The 21,579-nt window shown below is 36.4% G+C and overlaps 1 protein-coding gene across 8 annotated transcripts in view; it reads right to left on the reverse strand.

Moving 5' to 3' along the window:
- Positions 1–21,579, reverse strand: part of LOC587777 — a 132,835-nt gene that overhangs the window by 61,177 nt on the left and 50,079 nt on the right. For all 8 annotated transcript variants that reach the window (XM_030987257.1, XM_030987256.1, XM_030987255.1 and 5 more), the window contains 4 exons: positions 6,483–6,641; positions 1,556–1,747; positions 768–874; positions 111–237 (listed from right to left, as the gene is read on the reverse strand). In XM_030987257.1, coding sequence (XP_030843117.1) covers positions 111–237; positions 768–874; positions 1,556–1,747; positions 6,483–6,641 — 585 coding nt within the window. The remainder of the gene's footprint in view (positions 1–110; positions 238–767; positions 875–1,555; positions 1,748–6,482; positions 6,642–21,579) is intronic.

Here is a 21,579-nt window from a genome sequence, read left to right on the forward strand (position 1 = left end):
AATAATGTTGCCCATAGTTTCCTTCCATATGAGAACATTTCCCAGATGATGACCCACTCCAACCTTTGACCCCATGACCTTCATGAACACTTCATGCTACTAGTAATTACCTCTTCTCCTGATAAATGTGCAAAAGGTTTCCTTCCATAGGAGAACATTTCCCACATGGTGACTCCAAAGCTCCAGACATCACTGGCCTTGGTGAATGTGAGTTTGGTCAGGGATTCTACAGGCATCCTAAAAAACACAACAATGAAGTGGAAACAAGAGAGTACTCATTAGAGGTAATTTGATAAAAGTAATATTATCTACTACGACTGTATTCAATAAATACATGTAGGATGTACAAATATAAAAATAGATATAGAAGATGAACTTTTGACAGTTTTGACTATATTTGTAAGAGATATTTCATTGTAATTGTGATTTTTTATGTCTTTTTGACAGTGGTGAATTAATTGAATTCAATTCAAGGACACGAATGAAAAGATGATAAAAGAATGGCTTGAAGAACTGATCTCCAAAGAACAGAGTCGGAATGACAAAATGTATGCTTAAGCTCTTTAAAACTCATATACTTCTGTCAATTGTAATTGTGCAAAGAGAGAGCATCCAACAAAGATTATTCAAAAAGCAGATAGGGGTTCTTTATTTCTCCAGAAGGAGCCAAATGCTGTGATTAAGAACTGCCTTTTGATGAATCTAGATGATTCCATACAACTCATTTTTATGAACTGTGCCTAAATCGTGCACTGAAGACACTTTACCATGCTAGAGGTAGCTTGAGGTTTGGTCTCATTTCGCTGCGATAGTTCTCTCCTAGTAATAACCTTCTTGATAGACCAAAGTCACTGATCTTGGCTTTCTTGTTACCCTGAAAAAAGAGAGACAAGTCGGCTCATTAATGAGTTACACAATATACATGCAGGCATCATTCAATAATCAAATTTGGTGCTCTGGCATATGCTCTTGAGACAGTCGCCTCACACTTCATTTTGGTCAATGGATATAGGGTAAGGTTTATGGTTCAAGTGTGTTAACTTTAGGTTTACATTTAGGATTTAGGCTTCGGTAAGTTGTCTCGACGAGGGTTAACATTCAGGATTTATTAATCATATAGGATATTAACCAGGGAGCGATTGTTGCTGGAGTGTCAGTCGTACAAACTGGAATTCGCCCTCTGCTTCTTTGTTCCACTATTCAGCTAAGATAATAATAATAATAATATGTCTTATTTAACCAGGGTAGCCTCATCAGTATCAATTCAGTTCCTCCTGAGGGCCCTGCAATCAGTATGATCAAAGCAGCATCATTGGTATTCCACTTTCTGCAGGTTCAAGGAGTAATGAATGGCTACAGGAACTCCAAGCAAGCTGTACTTTAAAACTTGCAATCTTTGGAACATAGGATGGAGAGCACAAATTAGAATGTTACTGATATACATGTTAAGTACTAGGATACATTGCAATTGATTGACTGTATGCATTTATTCCAATGACTGTGACTATTGCTATAAAAAAAGTTATAATTAAAAGGGGCCCTACTCTGAATTTACCTCATCATCGACAAAGAGCAGGATATTCCTTGCAGCCAGGTCTCTGTGAATGATGTTTGACATGTGAAGATATCTCATTGCATCGGTGATCTGAACAGAGAAATCTAGTAGGAGAGTGATGGGGAATGCTGGTTTCAGGGCCTCCTGTTTCATGTTCTCTGCTAGTGATCTCAGTGGGGCAAATTCTGTGACCTGGAAGAAAAAAAAAGTGTAGATAGGAAATTGATAAACATTTGTAGGAGGTTCAGGGTCTCATTTTGCTACTTATCTCAATAGGGAAAATCTTGTGACATGAAGGAGAGGAATCAAGTAATCAAAATACAGTGATATCAGTGGCTAGAATGGTCCCCAGGGAGTGGAGATTGTGCACACAGTGTGTACAGGAGAGCACTGAATCCAATGATCGGGGTAATAGTATATCTGTAAAGCGCTTAGAGCCATTGTAGATGTATAAAGCGCTATATAAAAGCGGAATATCATTATTAATATTGAGCTGGTTTCAGGGCCTCATGTTTGATGTTCTCAGCGAATCATCTCAGGGTGGCAATTTATGTTAACTTGGAGAGAGAAAACTTTTAGATATGGAAAGTTGGTTTCGGGGCCTCATGCTCTATGCACATGATCTCTAAGGGGCATCTATGTGACCCTTCGGAGGTGAGAACAATAGTATGGGTTGCCAAGGTTACAGGAGTATACTTGATCGTCTAGTACACATAGAAAGGTAGAACTCTCTTCATACTGTGATAAATGGCACAAACTTAATAAGTTTTGTCTATAATGTACAATAAAAGTCTACAAGTAAATATTTGTCAAAATAGAATAAGTGTGATTACATCTCTGATTAATTCTACATTGCTCACTTTTTTGTTTTATACACCTGTAGAACTTCAGCATTCTAATTTGAAGGCACAAACTACATGTACATGTATGTATTTTGAAGATTAATTAATGCTCTGCTATAACAACTTCAAGAATAACAGGGGTGATTCTCATGGCATCTTTCAGGGTATTAACAAAATTAAGAAACCACGTGAAAACGGAAGCAGTACCGCTATATTTAATGACAGATTAACGGTTACAACGCAATATTAAAAAGCAACCATTCAAATATTTACACTCTTTATAAGTGACCTCCTCACCTTACATTCCATGGGGCATGTACAATAAGATTTTTGTTTAAATTAGAGAAATCAAGGATGCAAATTAATATCTTCCCACACATTGACATTATTAAAAGTACAAACACAAGAAGGACAATCAAATTTGACAGTCAAATTAGCCCACTCTTATCAAGTAATAGTCATGTATTAGCCTGACATAAACAAAACATGTTTATCCAAAACTGCAAGCAATCTTGTGAAAAATACCAAGTTTTATTGTTATGCCTACCAGTATTCTCTTTTTCGAGAAGTATGTATGGAATCCATTTTTATTAATCCCTCAAATGCCATAAATTTGTAATATATGATGCACTGACTCTGAATAAGACTCATAATAATAATAATTTATGTGCATCAGTAAACGTAAAATGTATTGAAAACTGAGAAAGCTTTGAACCATGAGGGAGTGATTGGAAAACTTATTGGAGCATTAAATGAAGCAAGCTTCCCTTGACAGTGTCTTATTCCCCCAAAATAATTTGATCTCTGCATAAACAAAAATCACAAGTCCACTGCAAAACATAAACCATATACTGCAAAAAGTAAATATAAAAAATAAAGAAAGAAAATGAAGAACTAAAAGTTGTGGCTAAAACTGAATCTGAAATGTACCTTGTATTAGTTAATGTACCATGTTCATTATTGTATTGAAGAACTTATTAATTGAATAGATTTCATTAGGATATACATACACGTAAGGTTTTGAGGGGCATGAAAATGAAAAGCAGAAGTGGGAAGAAAAAGAAAAAAAAAGGAGGAGTAGAAAGAAAGAAGAAGAGCTTGAATAAAAAAAAAACAAGAAAGAAAAATAAGTTAATCAAAGCGAAGTAAAGGAGAAAAAAATGAACAAAAATGGGTAGGTAGAGAAAGAAGGAAATCAAAGGGGGGGGGGATGCGGAAGAACAAATTGGAAAAGCAAGATTAAGAAGATATTGCTCCTTTATGTCACCCTTATTCCGGCGAGATAATCACCTCTAGAGTGACAAGCGGAGGAAATGAGAGCACCCTCACAGTGACCTCGTCTCTCTAGATCCAGAGACTGATGGAAGCCCCCTGACTTCTTAGGATCTATTTCTAATCCCCCTCCCCCTCCCGACATCAATGTCTGCCATATCCCCCCTAGCTGTTCGTCAACCTACAAGTTCACACCAGAGTCTGTACAACTTGAAGTTGGGCTCATGGTTTTACATTTCAATGTTGTCTTGAGCAGACACACTCCTGGTTTCGGAACTTAATTTATTCAAAGTTTTAAATTACAAGTGATTATGTACTCAGTTTTAAGCCATGCAGACACAATTAATTTAGAAGTTTCGCTGATCTCTAATTAAGACTGGTTGCATCATGGCTTAGTTTAAAACTCAAAACTTTAGTCCAGTAGTTTAGTCCAGTGTAAACCAGTGTCACTGTTTTATAGTGGGTCGTCCTTTAAAACTTCCAAGGTTTAACAAATCTCATGTTTAAAACTACAATGGTCCCGTGATAACCTAGCTTAAATCGTCTTCATGATAATCTGTCTCAGCCTCAAGGCCCTCTATGTCCTTGGAATTTTCACTTCTAGTAACTTTTGGGCGGATGTCGCTGTTCTGAACTTGAGACCTGTAGAGCCTACTCGTAATTCAGAAGTCCCATGCCGAGATTAAAGCATCTAGCGGGAATTCTCAGGCCTCAACAGATAAAACTGGTGGTGGCCATTCTGAACTTGAGGCTGGTTTAGAGTCTACTCGTAATTCAGAAGTCCCATGCTGGGATTTAAAGCATCTAAAGGGAGTTCACGTACCTCGATAAACTTGCGTTGGTTTTTCTGAACTTGAGGCTGAGAGAGCCATGCATTAATTCAAAAGTCACATGCTTAATAGCTTAAAACATCAGCAGGAGTTGTGAGAGCTTAGTAGATTAATTCCTATAAGTATTTTACATAAATGAAGATGTAAGGACAGAAATCTGACAAATACACAACTACATACTTGCGATCCTTAAAAAAAAAAAATCTATTTTTGTTTCATTCATTCCAAAGTGAAAGTTAAAATACTTAGTGCCTTGTGTAGTGGCCTAAAATAAAGAAAAGCCATAATAAAGAAAAAGAGAAGAAGTGTCTCCAGGAGGTGTATTCATTACTATTCAGATAATACATGTACGATTAGCGTGTAAGCTGTCTTGATCAATGAAAACATTGAAATATTTCATAAGTCATAACTTACACACTGCTTCAGTAATGAACATTTCTATTACACATCCCTGCTATTTCCATTGCATTTGCCAAAATCTTATTTCCGTTATTACACATATGGATTTCACTATCGCATCTGCAGTTGTTTTCCCCATTTCATTCCCCTATCCTCTAATTCCGTAATACATTTCTCATTTTCAGTATCTGTACATGTACGCCTACTTGTTTTGACTACTTCATTTTTCAGTATCCTATTACTCTTTTCTTTCCTTATTTTAAAAATATCCACTTGCATCTGCATTTGTTTTGCCTACTTTATTTGCAACTTCTTGTTTCTCTTTTTCTTTCGTTCATTTCCAATCTCGTGATCACACTCACAAACGTTTATTGATATTTCCTGTTTCCCCGTCGTCCACGAGGGGGTGTGCAATCTCAACTCCTATCTTCATTTGTGCCCTCTGAATATCTGAGATGTGACCTTGGAATTCCAATTGGAGGAACCTGATATAAAGGTCAAAGGTTATCATACCCGACCATACCCGGAAGATGAGACACTGGTATGAAGATGAGAGATAGAGGTGAACGAGGTGTGATCAATTTAATGATAGGAGATTGTCTTTGCCGAGTCCTACACAATCATTTCCTAGTCTATGATTCACGGTTTTCACCACCAATATATTTTGTGCACCTTGTTTTAAATTCCCAATATCATAAATAGAAGAAGAAAAAATCCTGCCATTTCCTTGACATTGGATCAAGTTACCTCTGTATATTTTTTGTTCCCTGTACTTTTATATTTCTTCTTCATCTTAAACTTTTAAAATGGTTGGAACTCCCTCATCATAATTTTGTCATAAAGCAGGTGGCTTATTGTTATCTTTCTTTTTTCCTGCTTTTTAGGTACGAATGAGACATTCTCACGTAGTGGTACAAGACACCAGTCCGTCATTTTCACTGCCCCCTGTTTATCCATTTCTAGGTGTAGGTTCGTGTAGATAGTAGTGTATACAGCCATAGGTCTACATGTACCGATACACAAATGGCTGACTAGAGCAAACCAGCAGGCATGTGTAAGATGTTGTAATATGTGTGAGATGTTGTAGTTTATTATGTGATTTTTGTTTTCTTGTTTTGTTCTCACACCACTACTGCTAATAAATATATTCCTCTCCCCCTCCTCTCCTCCTCCCCCTCCCCCTCCCCCTCCCCCCCCCCTCCCCCTCCCCCTCCCCCTCCCCCTCCTCCTCCCCCTCCCCTCCTCCTCCCCCTCCCCTCCTCCTCCCCCTCCCCTCCTCCTCCCCTCCTCATCGCCCCTCTTTCATCGTCATCAGGGTACATTAACGAGTACAATCATAACAGGCTTATGAACTTGGAAGGATACAATGTACTAAACAATTTCTTGATTGAACATGACACACTGTCTATGGCTCAGGGCCAATATGGTAATAATGATGTGGGAGGGATTCAAATCTAATTATGACATGAATCCGACCTCATTAAAGCTGCTATACATGTACTGGTTATTAACGCAAGTTGATAATGCCATCTCTTCCCCCTTCCCCTCCCCATCTCTAATTTAAACCATCTCTACAATACCTACCAACATGAGCGAGCTATCCACATCTAAGACGACTCCATATAACTTGACAAGGTGCTCATGGTTGAGTGAGTGCATAATGGCAGCTTCTTTGAGGAAGTCTTGCTGACATTTGTCCAAACTTAGCTTCTCAGGGCTCAAACATTTCACTGCAACTGGGATCTAGAAATAAAAGAAGAAGTAAAAAACAAAAATATGGAATTATTTTTAATGAAAACAGACAATTTTTGTAATAAAAAATAAAAACTACCATACTAAATATTACATCAGACATGAAACTTAATCCATATTTTTTTTTCTTCAACTTCATAGCTCCTTTAAGCCACTTTATTGGACAACCAAGTTCGAGTTTATGGATTGCTGAAAACCAAAAAAAAGGTTGCATGAAATTTATCGCTGCAATTAATCTCACAGGTGGTACAGGCTCACAAAACTTTCACACTGTGAAAAGAGTTGTTTTTTTAGTTTTGTTCACAAAACTTTCTGGTTTTACAATAATCCTTTAAGATGGACACTTTTGAAAAGGTCTTTTCAATTATATAATTACGAAAAGAAATTCAAATTAGCAATACTAGGTCATTGGGTCATCCCGAAATACTACAGTTTCCGTAAATAGATGTCCAAAGGAAATAACCATTCTGGTTGTAAACTTGTAAAGTGACAGAATAATCTGTGAAGAAATTCGAAATTATGGCTGTGTTGATTTGACAATTTTATTCATGCCCAATATTTCACTGAAAGAGATGATTTCCTCGTGCTAAATTTAACTTTCTTCAAGATACAGAGTGAAAAGAAAATACTTCAGAAAAGGAAAGACAACTCTTCATTTTCAATTTGAACTTGAACTTCAAGATAATGGAGACAGCTAACTGGCATGCTGAAAGATATATCATGATTTATTGACGGTAGATGATTTCATCTAAGATAATCTCAGGCTATGTCCCGTGATATTGTCATACTGTATGTATAATTATGTGATGTGTACACATACATGTAGGTCACAACTTCTTCTTTGGTAATAACAAACATAAAATGAGCTGTAAAGGGTACTTGAGCATTTGTCTACATCAATAACCCACTTCTTGTGATGGCAAAAATTAAACTGATTGAATCTTTGCGCAGCATAAAACGTATGAACATTCGGTACAATTGTCTGAAAATCAAGACAATTACTTATTGGCTCTATAGCTCCTAAGTCGATTTGACAACTAATAGTCGTTATTTTCCCACTTGAAGACATTTTCAAGCCCCACCTTTTTTAGGGAAGTTCTAAATTAGTATTATCTTTCAAATGCCGTTGGAATTTAACCTTTTCATTTTTTGGGCCTGCAAAGGGGACATGGTACCTTTAAGGGATAAACAGGTCAAAGTAAAGAGCAATTTGTTATTTTGTTTATAACTCATTTTCAGGTGCATTGTGCAAGAATATAAACATGTGAATAAGCGTCTCCTCCTGCAAGAATGTTTTTTAAACCAGTTATATCTCCTTCCCCTCTTCTTTCCCACTATTTAATAAACCCTTCTATAAACTTCCACTCCACAAATTGTTAAATCATGTATCTTTCACATTTTCTCTTGTGTTTCTTCCAATTTTCCAATTTCATCTGTAATCCAATATACGCTACATTATAAATGTACATCCCTTAACCATATTCCGTACTGCTTGTCAAAGTATTCAGCATCACTGATATATCGTGAAATAATTGTTTTTTGAACCCCTACAGAACTTTTCAGCAGTTTTTGGGGGCCAATTTACCATTAGCTGATTCAGGATGATTCATAATAATACTCTAGATATACCACTACAGTATGTTTTGGACAAAGCCAAGTCCAATAGCAATTAGCATGGTCAAACCTAATCTCACAACCAGACCATCACTGTTATCATCATTTCAAATGAGTCGTATAATTTAAGAATCGCCCGAACCCCAGGTGGCCGGTCATAAGCAAGTTCACGCCTCCCGTAATGACCACTCTAGATATCATCACCTGATGGAATCGCCGGGTGTCAACAAAAACTAACAAAGGCAATGTGAGAAGGAGCTGGGTTAGTGTTATCTCTGTCATATTCTTGGCGACATATCAAGTGTCTTTGTCACCTTTAGATGGTGATACCATTTATTAAAGGCACACTGTCCTACTTGTAGCTACTAATTGCTCCCGCTATAAAGAAAACTTCCCCAATCGGTGCCTGTTGGTCCCCCATGATCCTCTTTTTCTTATGTTAAATGAGAGCTGAGTTAATGAGATAGCCACCTGTCACAGTGACCTCGCTGGCTCGCTGGGCGGTCTAATCCCTTCTTGCTGAAGTAGTAAAGCCTACCTTTAAGTTTAAAGGTACTATATCCCATTTGCAGGCCAAGAAAATGAAAAAGTTAAATTCCAACTGCATTTGAAAGATAATACTTATTTAGAACTTCCCTAAAAAATGTGGGGCTTGAAAATGTCTTCAAGTGGGAAAATAACGACTATTAGTTGTCAAATCGACTTTAGGGCTATATAGAGCCCAAAAGTAATAGTCTTGATTTTCAGACAATTGTACCGAATGGTCATACATTTAATGCTGCGCAAAGATTCAATCAGTTTAATCTTGGCCATCACAAGAAGTGGGTTATTGATGTTGACAAATGCTCATGTACCCTTTACAACTCTTTTCATGTCTGTTATTACCAAAGAAGAAAAAAAGCCAGTCAGTCACTCAATAGTGTCTGACAGTGAAGTCTAGCAAGTAAACGGGTTTCCTTGCATAATTTGAATATGAGGACACTGCTAACGTTTAAATTTCACAGATAGGACATACATGACATATTCATAATTCCTGCAAAGTTCTACAGCATTTGAGGTTGGCTGCAAAAGGGACATAGTACCTTTAAAGGTAATACAAAGTTTTGGTATGGGGTCATGAATTTGGTTCAAATTAACATATTGGAAGCATATGCGTTCCTACAATATTCATTGATCGTTGTCCAGGTTGAAATCGAGTCTAAAGTTATGAAATTATAAATAATAAACCCTTTATGTTGTATAGCTCCCTCTCAAGGTCAAGATACCAATTTAGCTATGAAACAATGTTTCTTGACTAAAATCGACCGATTAGCTATTCCCGTTTGGAAATTATATATCACAACTACATATTCTGAGATTTTCATGGTCGCAGCTACCATTGTACGGCCGTAGGCGCTATTTGAAATTTATCAAAATTTACCGGGATCACCGGTTAATTTTTATATTCAATTTTTCTCGAAAACAGAAGTGTTTTAGGGGTTAATTTTTTTAGTGCTTATAATACATCCACAGGGGCATCCAAATATATCAAAATTGTAAAGATTCACTATCCACCCAATTTTCAAAATTTCCCAAAACTTTGTATTACCTTTAAGGACTGCAGTATTAAATGGAGGACACAAGCATTGTACTGCAGAAGCTAAAGAGTATAATGTATCACTTGAACTCAGTAGAGGATAAAAGATAAAGATGTGGAGACAGAAAGATTAAAGAAAAAGGAGAGAATGAAAGACTGAATATAAGAGAGAAAGATTGACAGAATTATGGCTTTATAGAAAAGAATATTTTCCCATATGCTGATAAAGCAATTCAACAGAATTAAATTTAGCAAAAGAAGCACACAAAAAAGGCATTCAAAATCGTCTCTGACATTATCTCACATAATCCTGAAAAGGCCTTTATTCCAAAAACCCAACCTATCGCTTTCAGCAGCGACACACTTCATCATCAAATAAAGATGCCCCACAATCGGAACTATAACTTTGTAAGTCACGCCTTACGCTCTACCATACAACTCCAAACCACCGTGACGATCGGTCTTTCTTACGAGGGTTTAACCCCTACTTGACTTTCCACGCACTATTGCCAATTCACAAATTACCCAGGAAAAAAAAAACATATTCCATTTATTGCGATTTAAACAAACATCTGCTTGCTGATGAGTCATACTGGCTCTATTGTCATGGCGAATCGAACTTTGCTCGATCGGTATTTGCCGCAAATCAATGGCCTTTATGCCTCACAAACACCGATAGAGTTCGCTGCCCTTACTTCGCAATACAGAAGGTGAACAGGAACAACTAACACATTCTGTACTATACAATGTTTTAGTGCAAATTTTGCTAATAGAAAAATAGATCCTTCAGACAAAAAACAAAAATAGTGAGGAAAGAGTGGCTAATAAGCTATTTTTCCAAATGCCCCTAACCCTTGTTGTTGCCCCTTTTATCAAATATGTTATTAATACATCAGTAGAAGCAGAGAAATTATTCCATTGAAGATACAGCAAATACTGACGACTGGTCCAGCAAAACATAAACCCTTTGACCACTGAATTCTCTATTTCCCATAGGCTTAATACAGAGACTAACCGGTTCCGGTAGACGATGGGTTAATGATTTCCACTTCATACTTTCTCAGGAAACTTCTTCAAAGCTGAAATACTTTGATCTCATCAGTAATCAACTTGGGATGATATTAATTTGTTTGAAGCTATTTGGTGGGACTAGTCCAAACATTAAAAACAGGAAATGGGATTTATTTGGTATTGGCATAATGAAAGTGACTTCCTGTACCTTGTAAACATTCTTTCTTGGCATGTGGATTAATTAATTAAGGATGCTCATAATTAAGACATTGTGAAAAACAAGAATTTCATATCAAATTAGAGTCAGGAGAACACAGGATACATTGCATGGCATCAAGTCTTGATATTTTTCTTTCAAACAATACATTATGAAAGCAATCGACCTTAGCTGGGTCAGAAGAGTCTAAATTCTACATGAGTTTGATTCCTGATAAGCTTAAAGTTGAAGAAACAGGGATTTCTTTTAGTGAATTGATCAAAATGTGTTAAGATTGAATTCTTAATCATCTGCAAATATGCTAACTTCCATCTCTCCCTCCTTCGCCCTGTCTCTCCCTTCATCCACATTTAACTTATACCCAATTTATATATCTGTATACACGCAGTATAACATATAATTTAGATCAACAAAATAAATAAATAAAACCGATCAAATGTTTAGCAACGATATGTGTTAAACTCCAAAAGATATTTTTTTCCAAAACATAAATTTGTGAGATGAAATATGCCTTTAGCATATTGGCACACTAGTTCATATTGACTCCCGATTGGTAGTGAATTGGGCAAGAGAGATGATGACTATGGTATGTATTCAGTGGGGGTCAACAAACTGGAAGACTGACCCTAATAAAAAGATTAACGGTAGTCTGGTCAACCTGTCTGCCCACTCCTACTGTTTACAATGCAATGATTGACAACTCTGTCTCAGTTTTAGAAAAAAAGCAGGTCTATTTCTTTGGGGACCCTTTCACATGAAGGACAATAAAAGTAAAACATCCTGTATAGAGAAGGGGAAAAGTCCACGTTAAATTGCTCTTAAAGTCATTTGCCAAACACAATGTGCTGTAATATTTTAGAAAAACAAAATCATTAGTCCTATAAGCAAGGATGACAACCAATACACTGACCTTCAGTAAAGACGCTTGTTTATTTTTTTTAAACACTTTGCAACATTTATAACTATCATGAAACAGCTTGAAACAGTATTCAACCATACCACTGTTTACCACACGATGAAATCTATTTCAAACAGTTATCTTGCTTAAATGGATGTATTTTTCAAAGCACTGTTTGTTCAGACACCCTACTTTTAATCTCTGCAATCATTTCATCATGACAAAATATATTGCTAATTATTTAACTGTCTCATTATCTCATACGCACAATGACAGATTAAAAATTTCCTCCATGGGAAATGGTCAATCAACCTGTAATTTAGAAATGTTTAAAAAGTGACCCCTTGTTCAAGTCGGTAAAATGCTTATCAAACAGTGTTTCTGACTGCTTGGTTAAATTAACATTCAAGTTTGATGTGGACCATGATCTATGGCTATTTAAACTTAAATTTATTTGGACTCTCTCTGGAGGCCTGTTACTCACTACATATCATGGTTCCAAACATGTACATGCATGCTTATAGATTTTGCCCAGTGTGAAGGGGTTGATAACTTCCTGGACAAGTTTAAAAAGTGACCTCTCTTGTTTGAATTAGTAAAATGCTTATCAAACACAGTCTTCCAGACTACTTGGTTAAATCATGGTTAAATCAACAGTCAAGTTTAAAATGGACATGGTCCATGTCTATCTAAACTTTAGTTTGTCTGGACTCTCTGAAGGCCTATTTGCATCTTCCGTAAATCAACACAAATTATGGTTCCATTACACATACATGTATGCATAGTTCTTAACCAGTGTGAAAGGGGGGGGGGGGTTGATCACTCCCTGGACATGTTTAATAAGTGACCTCTCTTGTTTGAAATGGTAAAATGCTTATCAAACACAGCATCATGACTGCTTGGTTTTAAATCAACAGTAAAGTTTGCAATGGAGCATGGTCCATGGCTATCTAAACTTGTTCTGTCTGAGGTCTGTTTACATCTACTACACTAAAGTTGACATCTTATGACCTAAACTTGGGAAACTTTGCTACCATATTCAAGTTGAACTTCTCAGGTAGCCCAATATCAATTCAGAACAAAAGTGGTATATTACTAGCCTGACTTGAAATTCTAGAGATGAAATGCCGGTGCTACAGATTGCTTTATATCAGCTGTCCATCATGTAAAAGAAACATTAGGCATGACAATAACTGTACTACAGTGTTGTTTGATCTAAAACACGATGGATATCAAATTCTACTACTTAGTAGCTGCTTCTTCTAAATAAACATGTAAAGGCGTATATGGGGGTGGGGTAATGTTGGGGGGGCGGCATAGGGAGGGGGTTGTGATGATCCTTGATGGTATATCTGAAATAGATCATCCATGTTGATCTATTTGCTCTTTTCCTTCCCATGGACTATCCCCATGCAAGGCTAGGGCAGCCATGCCTCGATGTGTCCGTGTAATGTCTGTTTAGGACATCACTTGTTTGGAGCCACAAGAACATTAACTCATATACTTTAGAGAGGTAATTATGCCCTTCTGACTCTGAATAGGAGATATACTGTAGTACTGACCTTCATGCTTGTCTACTGTCCAGCAAAGCTGTCTAGACATTACATCCTTTGATCTTGTTTTCTTTTTACTTTTTTCTCTAATATGAAAGACCCAAACTATCCAGGTAAGGTACACATTCAGGCATACAGCATACATGTATGCTCTCGGGACAATTGCTCTGCATCAATTTCCTACATATTAAACCAAACTCTGAACTTCAATCCTGGACACAATTTTCCTATACCTAACCCTTATCCTAAAGCTAAAATCCAACTGTAACCATAAACCTATACATGTACATGTAACTTTGACGAAATAAAGCCCAGAGCAGTGAATGTATGAGCAAATCTTGGGTCAGTACAAATGGAAATTGGTTTTTAATAATTTGGGTTTCATATTTACAAACATTTACATTATATCAATGACATATTATAAACCCATTCAAAGGTTATGTATGTACGAACTCCTATTCTAGAGTTTATGGTCTTTATATTATACTATGCAAGCCTTATCTTCTCAATCCCAGGTTGGTTCAGAGTGACAAATTTAGAAACAAGTGTTCCACTGCCCTGAAGCACATAATGATTTATCAATCAATCAACAATGTCACTTCTTAAAATATCAAAATTAAATATCAAAAGATTATCTATAGTAGGCTCACAAGCTTTCTGCATGCCTTGTTGCCATGCTGGAAGGCATTCCGACAAACCCTTTGAAGTTTGTTCTCTGAGAAATGTAAGGAGTAATTAATTAGTGAATCTACATGCATTTGCTCTCCTGGACCAATGTAACAAATGAATCCAACAGCTACCCCCCCCCCCCCCTATTGACACTGCAAAAGACTGAATTAACTCTAATATTACTTGAACAAAATTCAGTGTTTTCTTGCTGATTAAATCATGCAGGTGTTTTGATGGGCAGTGTTCAAGCGAGACTTGATGCTGCTCTGCTTGTGATAGGGCACAAGCGATGAAAGTCACATGAGCAAAACTGGAATAATTCCCTGGTGTTTTAGACAGAGAGAGAGAGAGAGAGAGAGAGAGAGCGTTTGCACTGAAAAAAACCAGCAGAGCCTTGGCTTGAGTTTCAAAAGGCCACTCTAGAGGTGGGTTTTTAAATTCAGGTTTTTATCAGGTTTACAGGTAGTTGCCTAGCAACTTCTGATAAAACTCTCAAATATGTTTTTTTTTTTTTTTTTTTTTTGGGGGGGGGGGGGGGGTTGCTTTTGCTTGCAGTGTAAATGCGTCTTTTAACACTTGCTGTTAACCTAGACATTGCCGGATATGATGGAAGTAATGGTGGAAGGAACTGGGTAGTCCATATTATCCGTTGGACAACAATCTCTTTCCCTGTTATACACCTGATTTGTACTCCTCAGCAGAAGTGTGTTCACCTGCAAACCTTGCTCAGCAAAAATCTGAATTTCTGAATATCTTTGACAAAATTAGGAATACTCATGTATTTGCTATGCTTTTCAATTCAATAGTCTGAACTAGAATGAAAGATAGGAACCAAGGGTTCATAACATTAGTGTGATGGACAATCGTTCCTTCCAAACAGGAATGGGTAGGCAAGGCTCGACACTATTAACAGGTGCCGGGGACACATGGAGGCCTAAGATTCAAGTCTGGACCCCGACATTTTGAAGTTTTTACAAAGGGTACATAGATACATGTACATACAGGCTGTTAGAAGTTAAATTCCGACCCCCTTCCAAAAAAGTTAGCGTGGAGCTCTGGGGTAGGAGAGCTCTATAACTATAAGGGTTAGTGTGCAAACTTGTACTTTAAACGGTTTTGTGAAACGATGCCCAGGGTATTGCTACAGTTAGTACAGTTCATGGCATAAATCATTTGGGAACATTAAACTCTGAAAGTTGTTGCAAGTATTCATCCTCTGACATCCAGGGTTGAACATATTTCATAGCGTAGGCCTGCAATGTTTTCTCTGAGGTCTGACAAAGTGAAACAGGTTGACAGATACAGATTCCTGTTCCTTGACTGGTTTCCCATCATATCTCTTGATGTCTTTCCCACATGAGGACATGACTCTAAGAGAGGCTAATACCATGAAAGCAGTGCAATAGTCTTTGGATGCATGAATGTGGAAAGAAAAAGAATATATGCTAACTACAATATTGATATGAAATAAATGAAAAAATAAATGGAACGTTTCTTCTAAAATAATGAGTTCGACACATTCTAAGAATAAGAACTACGAATTAAAACAGCAAGCTAATACTGAGGAATTTTCCCCTTTCCCATTCATCATCATGATATGAATAGGCCATGCATGCACTGGTCAGTTATCAACTAATTTTTAAGACGTTTTGAAATGAATATGCTGAAAGTTAAAGAGTTAAAACTGTTAATATATTTCAAAACATGGAATTCATCTCAATAAGTTGCTCACTGAACAATCCACCGGACAGAATATTCTTCTTCATTGCAGGCTACACTTGTACATGTACAGTGGGATTGAGGGAAATGAACTGCATTCTGACCTCAGCTAAACTCAAAGGGCTTGGTCACTTTTGACCAAGGCTGAAATAATTTCCCCTCATAGACCAGACACTGGTCAATCACTAGTCTGAATCCAAACTTCCATCATTTATCATTCTTTACACAAGGCAAGCTGCAGAAATGATGATACCCGATGCCCATGCAGTCCCCTGCAGGTGTCATAGAAATCAATCTTTCACTACGATCAATTAAAAGATTATGCCTGTCTGGCATGGACGGCAGGCTCTCACAGTTGTGTGAAAACCAAGTTGTCTACAACGTCTGAAGCGTTAGACTATATATATTGACTGGTTGATAATAGATTTAGGAAATCCGATATAATTGATCATCTCTATCATGTGGTTTGACATGTGTGATGACGCTTCACTTTAGGCCACTGTAGTAAGTCACACATATTATGTTGCTGCAAGAGAGACCTAAAGTGAGCATGATATGTGAGGTGCCTAATGCTTATTATGTAGTCTGCTATGGCAGAGAAAGAAGGGTGTAACTCATGCTTTTACACATGTTCATACTGCACTCAACGTATAGAATGAAGCCTACTTTTAGGACACATTAGGTTAGGTGATGTATTATTCCATACTTTAATAACAAAAATTAATGTGAACCATTCATGTTAAAAAAATATTAACATATCTTCTTTTTTCCCTTTCTTTTTTCTTCAAAAAAGAAATTGTCAAAAAGAAAGAAAGATTGGAAGTGAGGATGAGAGAAGTCACCAAATCAAACATTACGTGTACCAGACAATATTCAAATGGCCACTATGTGATCTGGATATTGTTTGCTTAAAACTAATATGTTTGAAGACAAATTCCAGTTCAGCCAATAAAAAGTGTTCATCATTTTCATTAATAATTATAGGGCTGACCTCTCAAAAGAGTCTTCAAAATTAGTAAACTATTCTTTCTTTCCTGTACTAAATGTGTGCAGAATACAAAGAAAGATTTCACCATACACTATTCTTATATTTTGTTTTTAATCCCTACTATGCCACAAAATTCTTGAACTCCTCTTGAACAAGGCTTGAGTAAATAACTACTCAAAACTAAAATTCCATCGGATTTGTTCGATGAATGAACTTTCTGACCATCCGATTCATTGCTTGGGCAACCATTCCTAAAGTCATGGCCAATTAGATTTGTAATACTTTTAATATTCTGTTCATTGTGTTTGACTAAGCACCCTTTTAAAAATTCTTAATACAGGAATACAGGTGACAAAGAATATGCTGGAATTTGAAATCAAAACAACTTTTCAGAATTGTGAATGACTTTTGACAAAAGGATTAATGAGCTTGCTGTACAGAAATAAGCATGACTTTGAAATTGGTTTAATATAGGGGATTAAACATGGGCTATTGGCTTTTTACTACTAATGAAATAGCCCTTGCTTGAGTTACCACTCCTGAAGCACAAAATGATACAGAATCTGGTTTACTATACCTTCTAAAGGTCTAGGTATCATCAGTCAAATGAGAAGTGCATCTTTTTCAAATAATATTCTTGTTTTTTTGTAAACAGGCCGTAACAAATCAATGATCTGAATCTGGACGTCAATCACTCTAAATTTCTAAAATTACCTCCATAATTTTTGTTTTTCTGTACATTGAATGGTAAAAACAGGATATATTCCATACCATATTTGTGAAATAGGCAGATTTTGTTGTACATTATAAAAGATTTAAAAAAAATCTCAGTCAAAGTTTCCAAAGGATTTAAACTGTACTGTATACTATTAACAGGAATAGAGGAATTTTGTTTCCATCCTGATTTTATTAGATTTTAGAAAAGTAAAACCAGTCATTTGTGAGCTATATTTTATCAGCTGATGTAAATCTGCATCAACTAGGTCTTCGATCTAAACCTAAGGAATGCCTAAGCCATTAGAAATGGGTCTCAAGTATGTTAAAGATGAAGTTGAGTTCTGGTCATGCGATTGCATTGCGACCAGAAAAGGTTGATCATCTAGCACATAATAATTTGTGTGTATTGAAAGGTTCTGGAATCATCAAAATGATAAGAAATTTGGCCAAGTCTTGGTAAAGTTACAAACACTGTACACAGAAAGATGTATATGGGACTTCACGAACACGTGGCGTAAAAAGCCGGCCCCCCGATTTTTACGATGTTACATGCATATTTAGAATATGAAGGCATTTGAAGAGCCATGCTTTTCAGGGAACATGTCTTATCTGATGTTCTTCCACACTTGCATAATAAGAATGAGTAACGCTCACAAATTATTTTTCACCTCTTCCCAGAACTCAACCTTCTCTTTAATTACAAGGCACGGTTCATATAAATGACCTGTATTAGTCTAATTCACCTACAAAATATGCTCACGTAAGTACTTATAACGACTATGAACAAAATGCAACAAAACACATTAACCTTTCTCAGCAAAGTCATAATATCATAAAGTCATACCAAAATCATAAAGTTATAACAAATATCAGATTCTTGTGCTTCATCCCTTCTTGTGTAATTTGCAGCAGGAAAGAGAAAGATCCCACTGTGCTAAAAGCCTTGTTCAGATACATTTTTGTATAAGTGAACATGTTGGGTAGTTTTGGGTTTATAGAACTTCTTCATCTGTGTGAATTACACTGATAATACAAAAATGAAAGGCACCACCCTAGGCTTATGCCATTTTATATTGCTGCAAGATCTTCTTTTTCAGCAGTTTATTGCTTTATATGTAAACAAGGCTGGATGTTGTCTGGATGTAATTCTATACCACAGTGGTTGGTTGAAAGGAAAAGAGAAAGAAGGCTTTGATCAAGAACGTGATACAAAGGTCAAGTTCTCACATAGTTTGATGTCATCTGCTTCTCATGTGACTGATATGGACATGATGATTCAGTTTAGAGGCCAAATTTCCATGGCATTCCAAGTTCAAGGGATGGATCAATTGAACAGCCATGCAGAAACAAGTTACAATTGATGCTTTATTACCTGTAGAGCAGAGATTCCCACCCCAATCATATCGTCTGTTTGGAGCCAGAAGGGTGTAACATAGAGTTGATGCCCTTCTGGCTCTCAGCAGATATGTACAATGTAATTCAGTTGATCTAAATGTATGTTAAGAAGAAGATGAGACATAAAAGGAAGGGAAGAAAGACATGCAGCAAAAGGAAGAAAGACGAGACAGAGACAGAGAAAGACAGAGAAAGACAGAGAGAGACCGAGAGAGACAGAGATAGGCAGAGAGAGACAGAGAGAGACAGAGAGAATAAGAGAAGAGAAATAAGGAACATTGCGAAAGAGAAAGGGAGAGAGATGAAAAAGAATGAAAAAAGCGAGATCATAAGACTCAAAGAGAGATTAAAATATAAGTACCGGTAATGGCACCAACAAAATATGGTGATTATTTTCAAGCTCCTACATGTAACTAGGAGAAATAACTGGGGAAAAAGCTAGGGAAAGAAAATTATTACTCGGTGACTAGAGTAGAGTTACCTACATTGTACACCAAGCAGGAAAATCAGTGCAGTGACAAAGAAACAATCAAAAAATCATTGAAAGTTAAAGTTAAATAGTAAACAGGGCTACCAGTATGTATTTCTCAGCCTGTTTATATCAAACTTCATCAATGAAGTCATGAGCTTTTCACATGACATTCCCTTTCATGCATGTGCCAATAGATCTGTGTAACAACAAACAAGTTATTTACACCAACGCTTCCAAGCTAATTAGATCAATTTTCTAATTATGTCAGCGGAAATGAAATTTAATGTCGAAAAGCCATTTGGATAAATGAATGATGTGTGTGCGCTGAAATGCCAAATGCAGATATTTGGGGGTTTCTATTGCCTCATACATGCAGACTACGAGATATTACCTGTGACTTGAAATCATCTCATTTGATTCGCAGGGCATACAAGAGGTTATAACTGCTCTCTATTTTGAACTTACTGATCATTATCCAACAAACAAAGTCATCAATCATAAATCATGTGTGATTTCTTGAAAATCAAGTATTGCAGATCTTTTGAGGGTAACCAAAGCCAATACAGCTTCATAAACTGATAAAACACCACATTTTTATATATCTATTTCACAATATTCAGTGATTGATCGGAGAAAATCTTCTAGATCGTGACAAGAACAAAAATATTCTTTTAGCAGTTTCATATTCGACAGGATGTCCTTAAAAAGAATTTTTCAATATTTCTTTCAAAAGCATAAAATTATTCAGCATGTGATGAGTCACAGGACAATTCAAGGAAATCTCTCATGAGAATTGTTGGCGCTCATGAAATAATCTTCAGAAAGCATAAAAGACACAAATATAACAATAAGAATTATCCCACTAATACTTCTGAGAGACACAATGATTATCAGGAGTATAAGAAAGACTTCCATACATCTACATTGCCTGAATCATCTTTGACTGTTTGACAACTGCTCTTTTTTAAAGCCATGTTTATTGAATGTGTCATGGGCCGGAGGTGTACAAGTATTCTCTTTGTCCCAACAAATAGTTTCACAACTTCTAAGTTTCAGTTGAGGGCAATAGGGGCAATATAAGTCAAAGGTCTTTTACAAGAAGTAGATTTTTATATGAAAGGTCTACTAAGGGAGGGAATTTTTCCTTCACATTATGGAATTTAAGAGAGAAAACGAGGTGTGAAATCTGATTGATGAAGAAATATCATGTTTCATTCAACAGTCATTTGGAAGGCTTGACTTCTACTGCATGAATGTGATATTTCAGAACAATTTCATTGTTACCGTACCTCAAAAGAGGTGACAATGAAACTAGGTAGAAATTTCAGAGTTACAAAAGTGTACATTTACATGAACAGTGTATTCTGCAGCTCTTCAATGAAAAGAAATGCCACTCATCTGACGTTTTATCACATTTCAATTATTTTTCCTTTACTCAATGCATGAAGTCCAATACAAGCTACATGTACATGAACAACAAGCTTCAACAGTTTAAGATAATTTCAGAAGAAGAAAAATAACCCTCATTTGTTTGCAAAGCCTTCTATAGCTCATTAGCTCCCAGCATCTTTAAAACTTCAAAACCATTGACCTGTTTTGAAGAGACCAAGAATCACTTCAAGAGAAAGGGTTAGAAAAGAGGAGGGAGAAATCAATAAAATTTTCTGGCGATTATAAAAAGTTCTCTTTATTCAATGAGGGGGGGGGGGGGGAGAAGGAAACAAGAAACCGTGAAGGAAACGCATGAAGGGGTTCAAATAGAAAAAGGGGGCTCCACAAGTGTCATTAAACTCCTGTGACCTATCTCCATTTACATGGTGTATGCCTTCGTAAATCGCCATTTTTGATTCTTTCTTTTCAAACAGGTATTCAATTAGAAAAGTTCATTCTAAGGTCAACATACATGTATGTATATATATATATATATATCAAAGAACTTTCAAAATCTTTAAGAACTCAGGGATCTTTGACTTCTTCCCTGCATACATTGTATAGAGATAAAGATGTAGATGACCTTGATTTATACTTTCAAGGTTTGCATGCATGAATCCTACATAAAAGATGTGAAATTTGTTGGGGTCGATCTGGACCTACATTTTT

Source organism: Strongylocentrotus purpuratus, unplaced genomic scaffold, assembly GCF_000002235.5.
Source record: "Strongylocentrotus purpuratus isolate Spur 01 unplaced genomic scaffold, Spur_5.0 spur5_scaffold_16, whole genome shotgun sequence".
Classification (NCBI taxonomy): domain Eukaryota; kingdom Metazoa; phylum Echinodermata; class Echinoidea; order Camarodonta; family Strongylocentrotidae; genus Strongylocentrotus; species Strongylocentrotus purpuratus.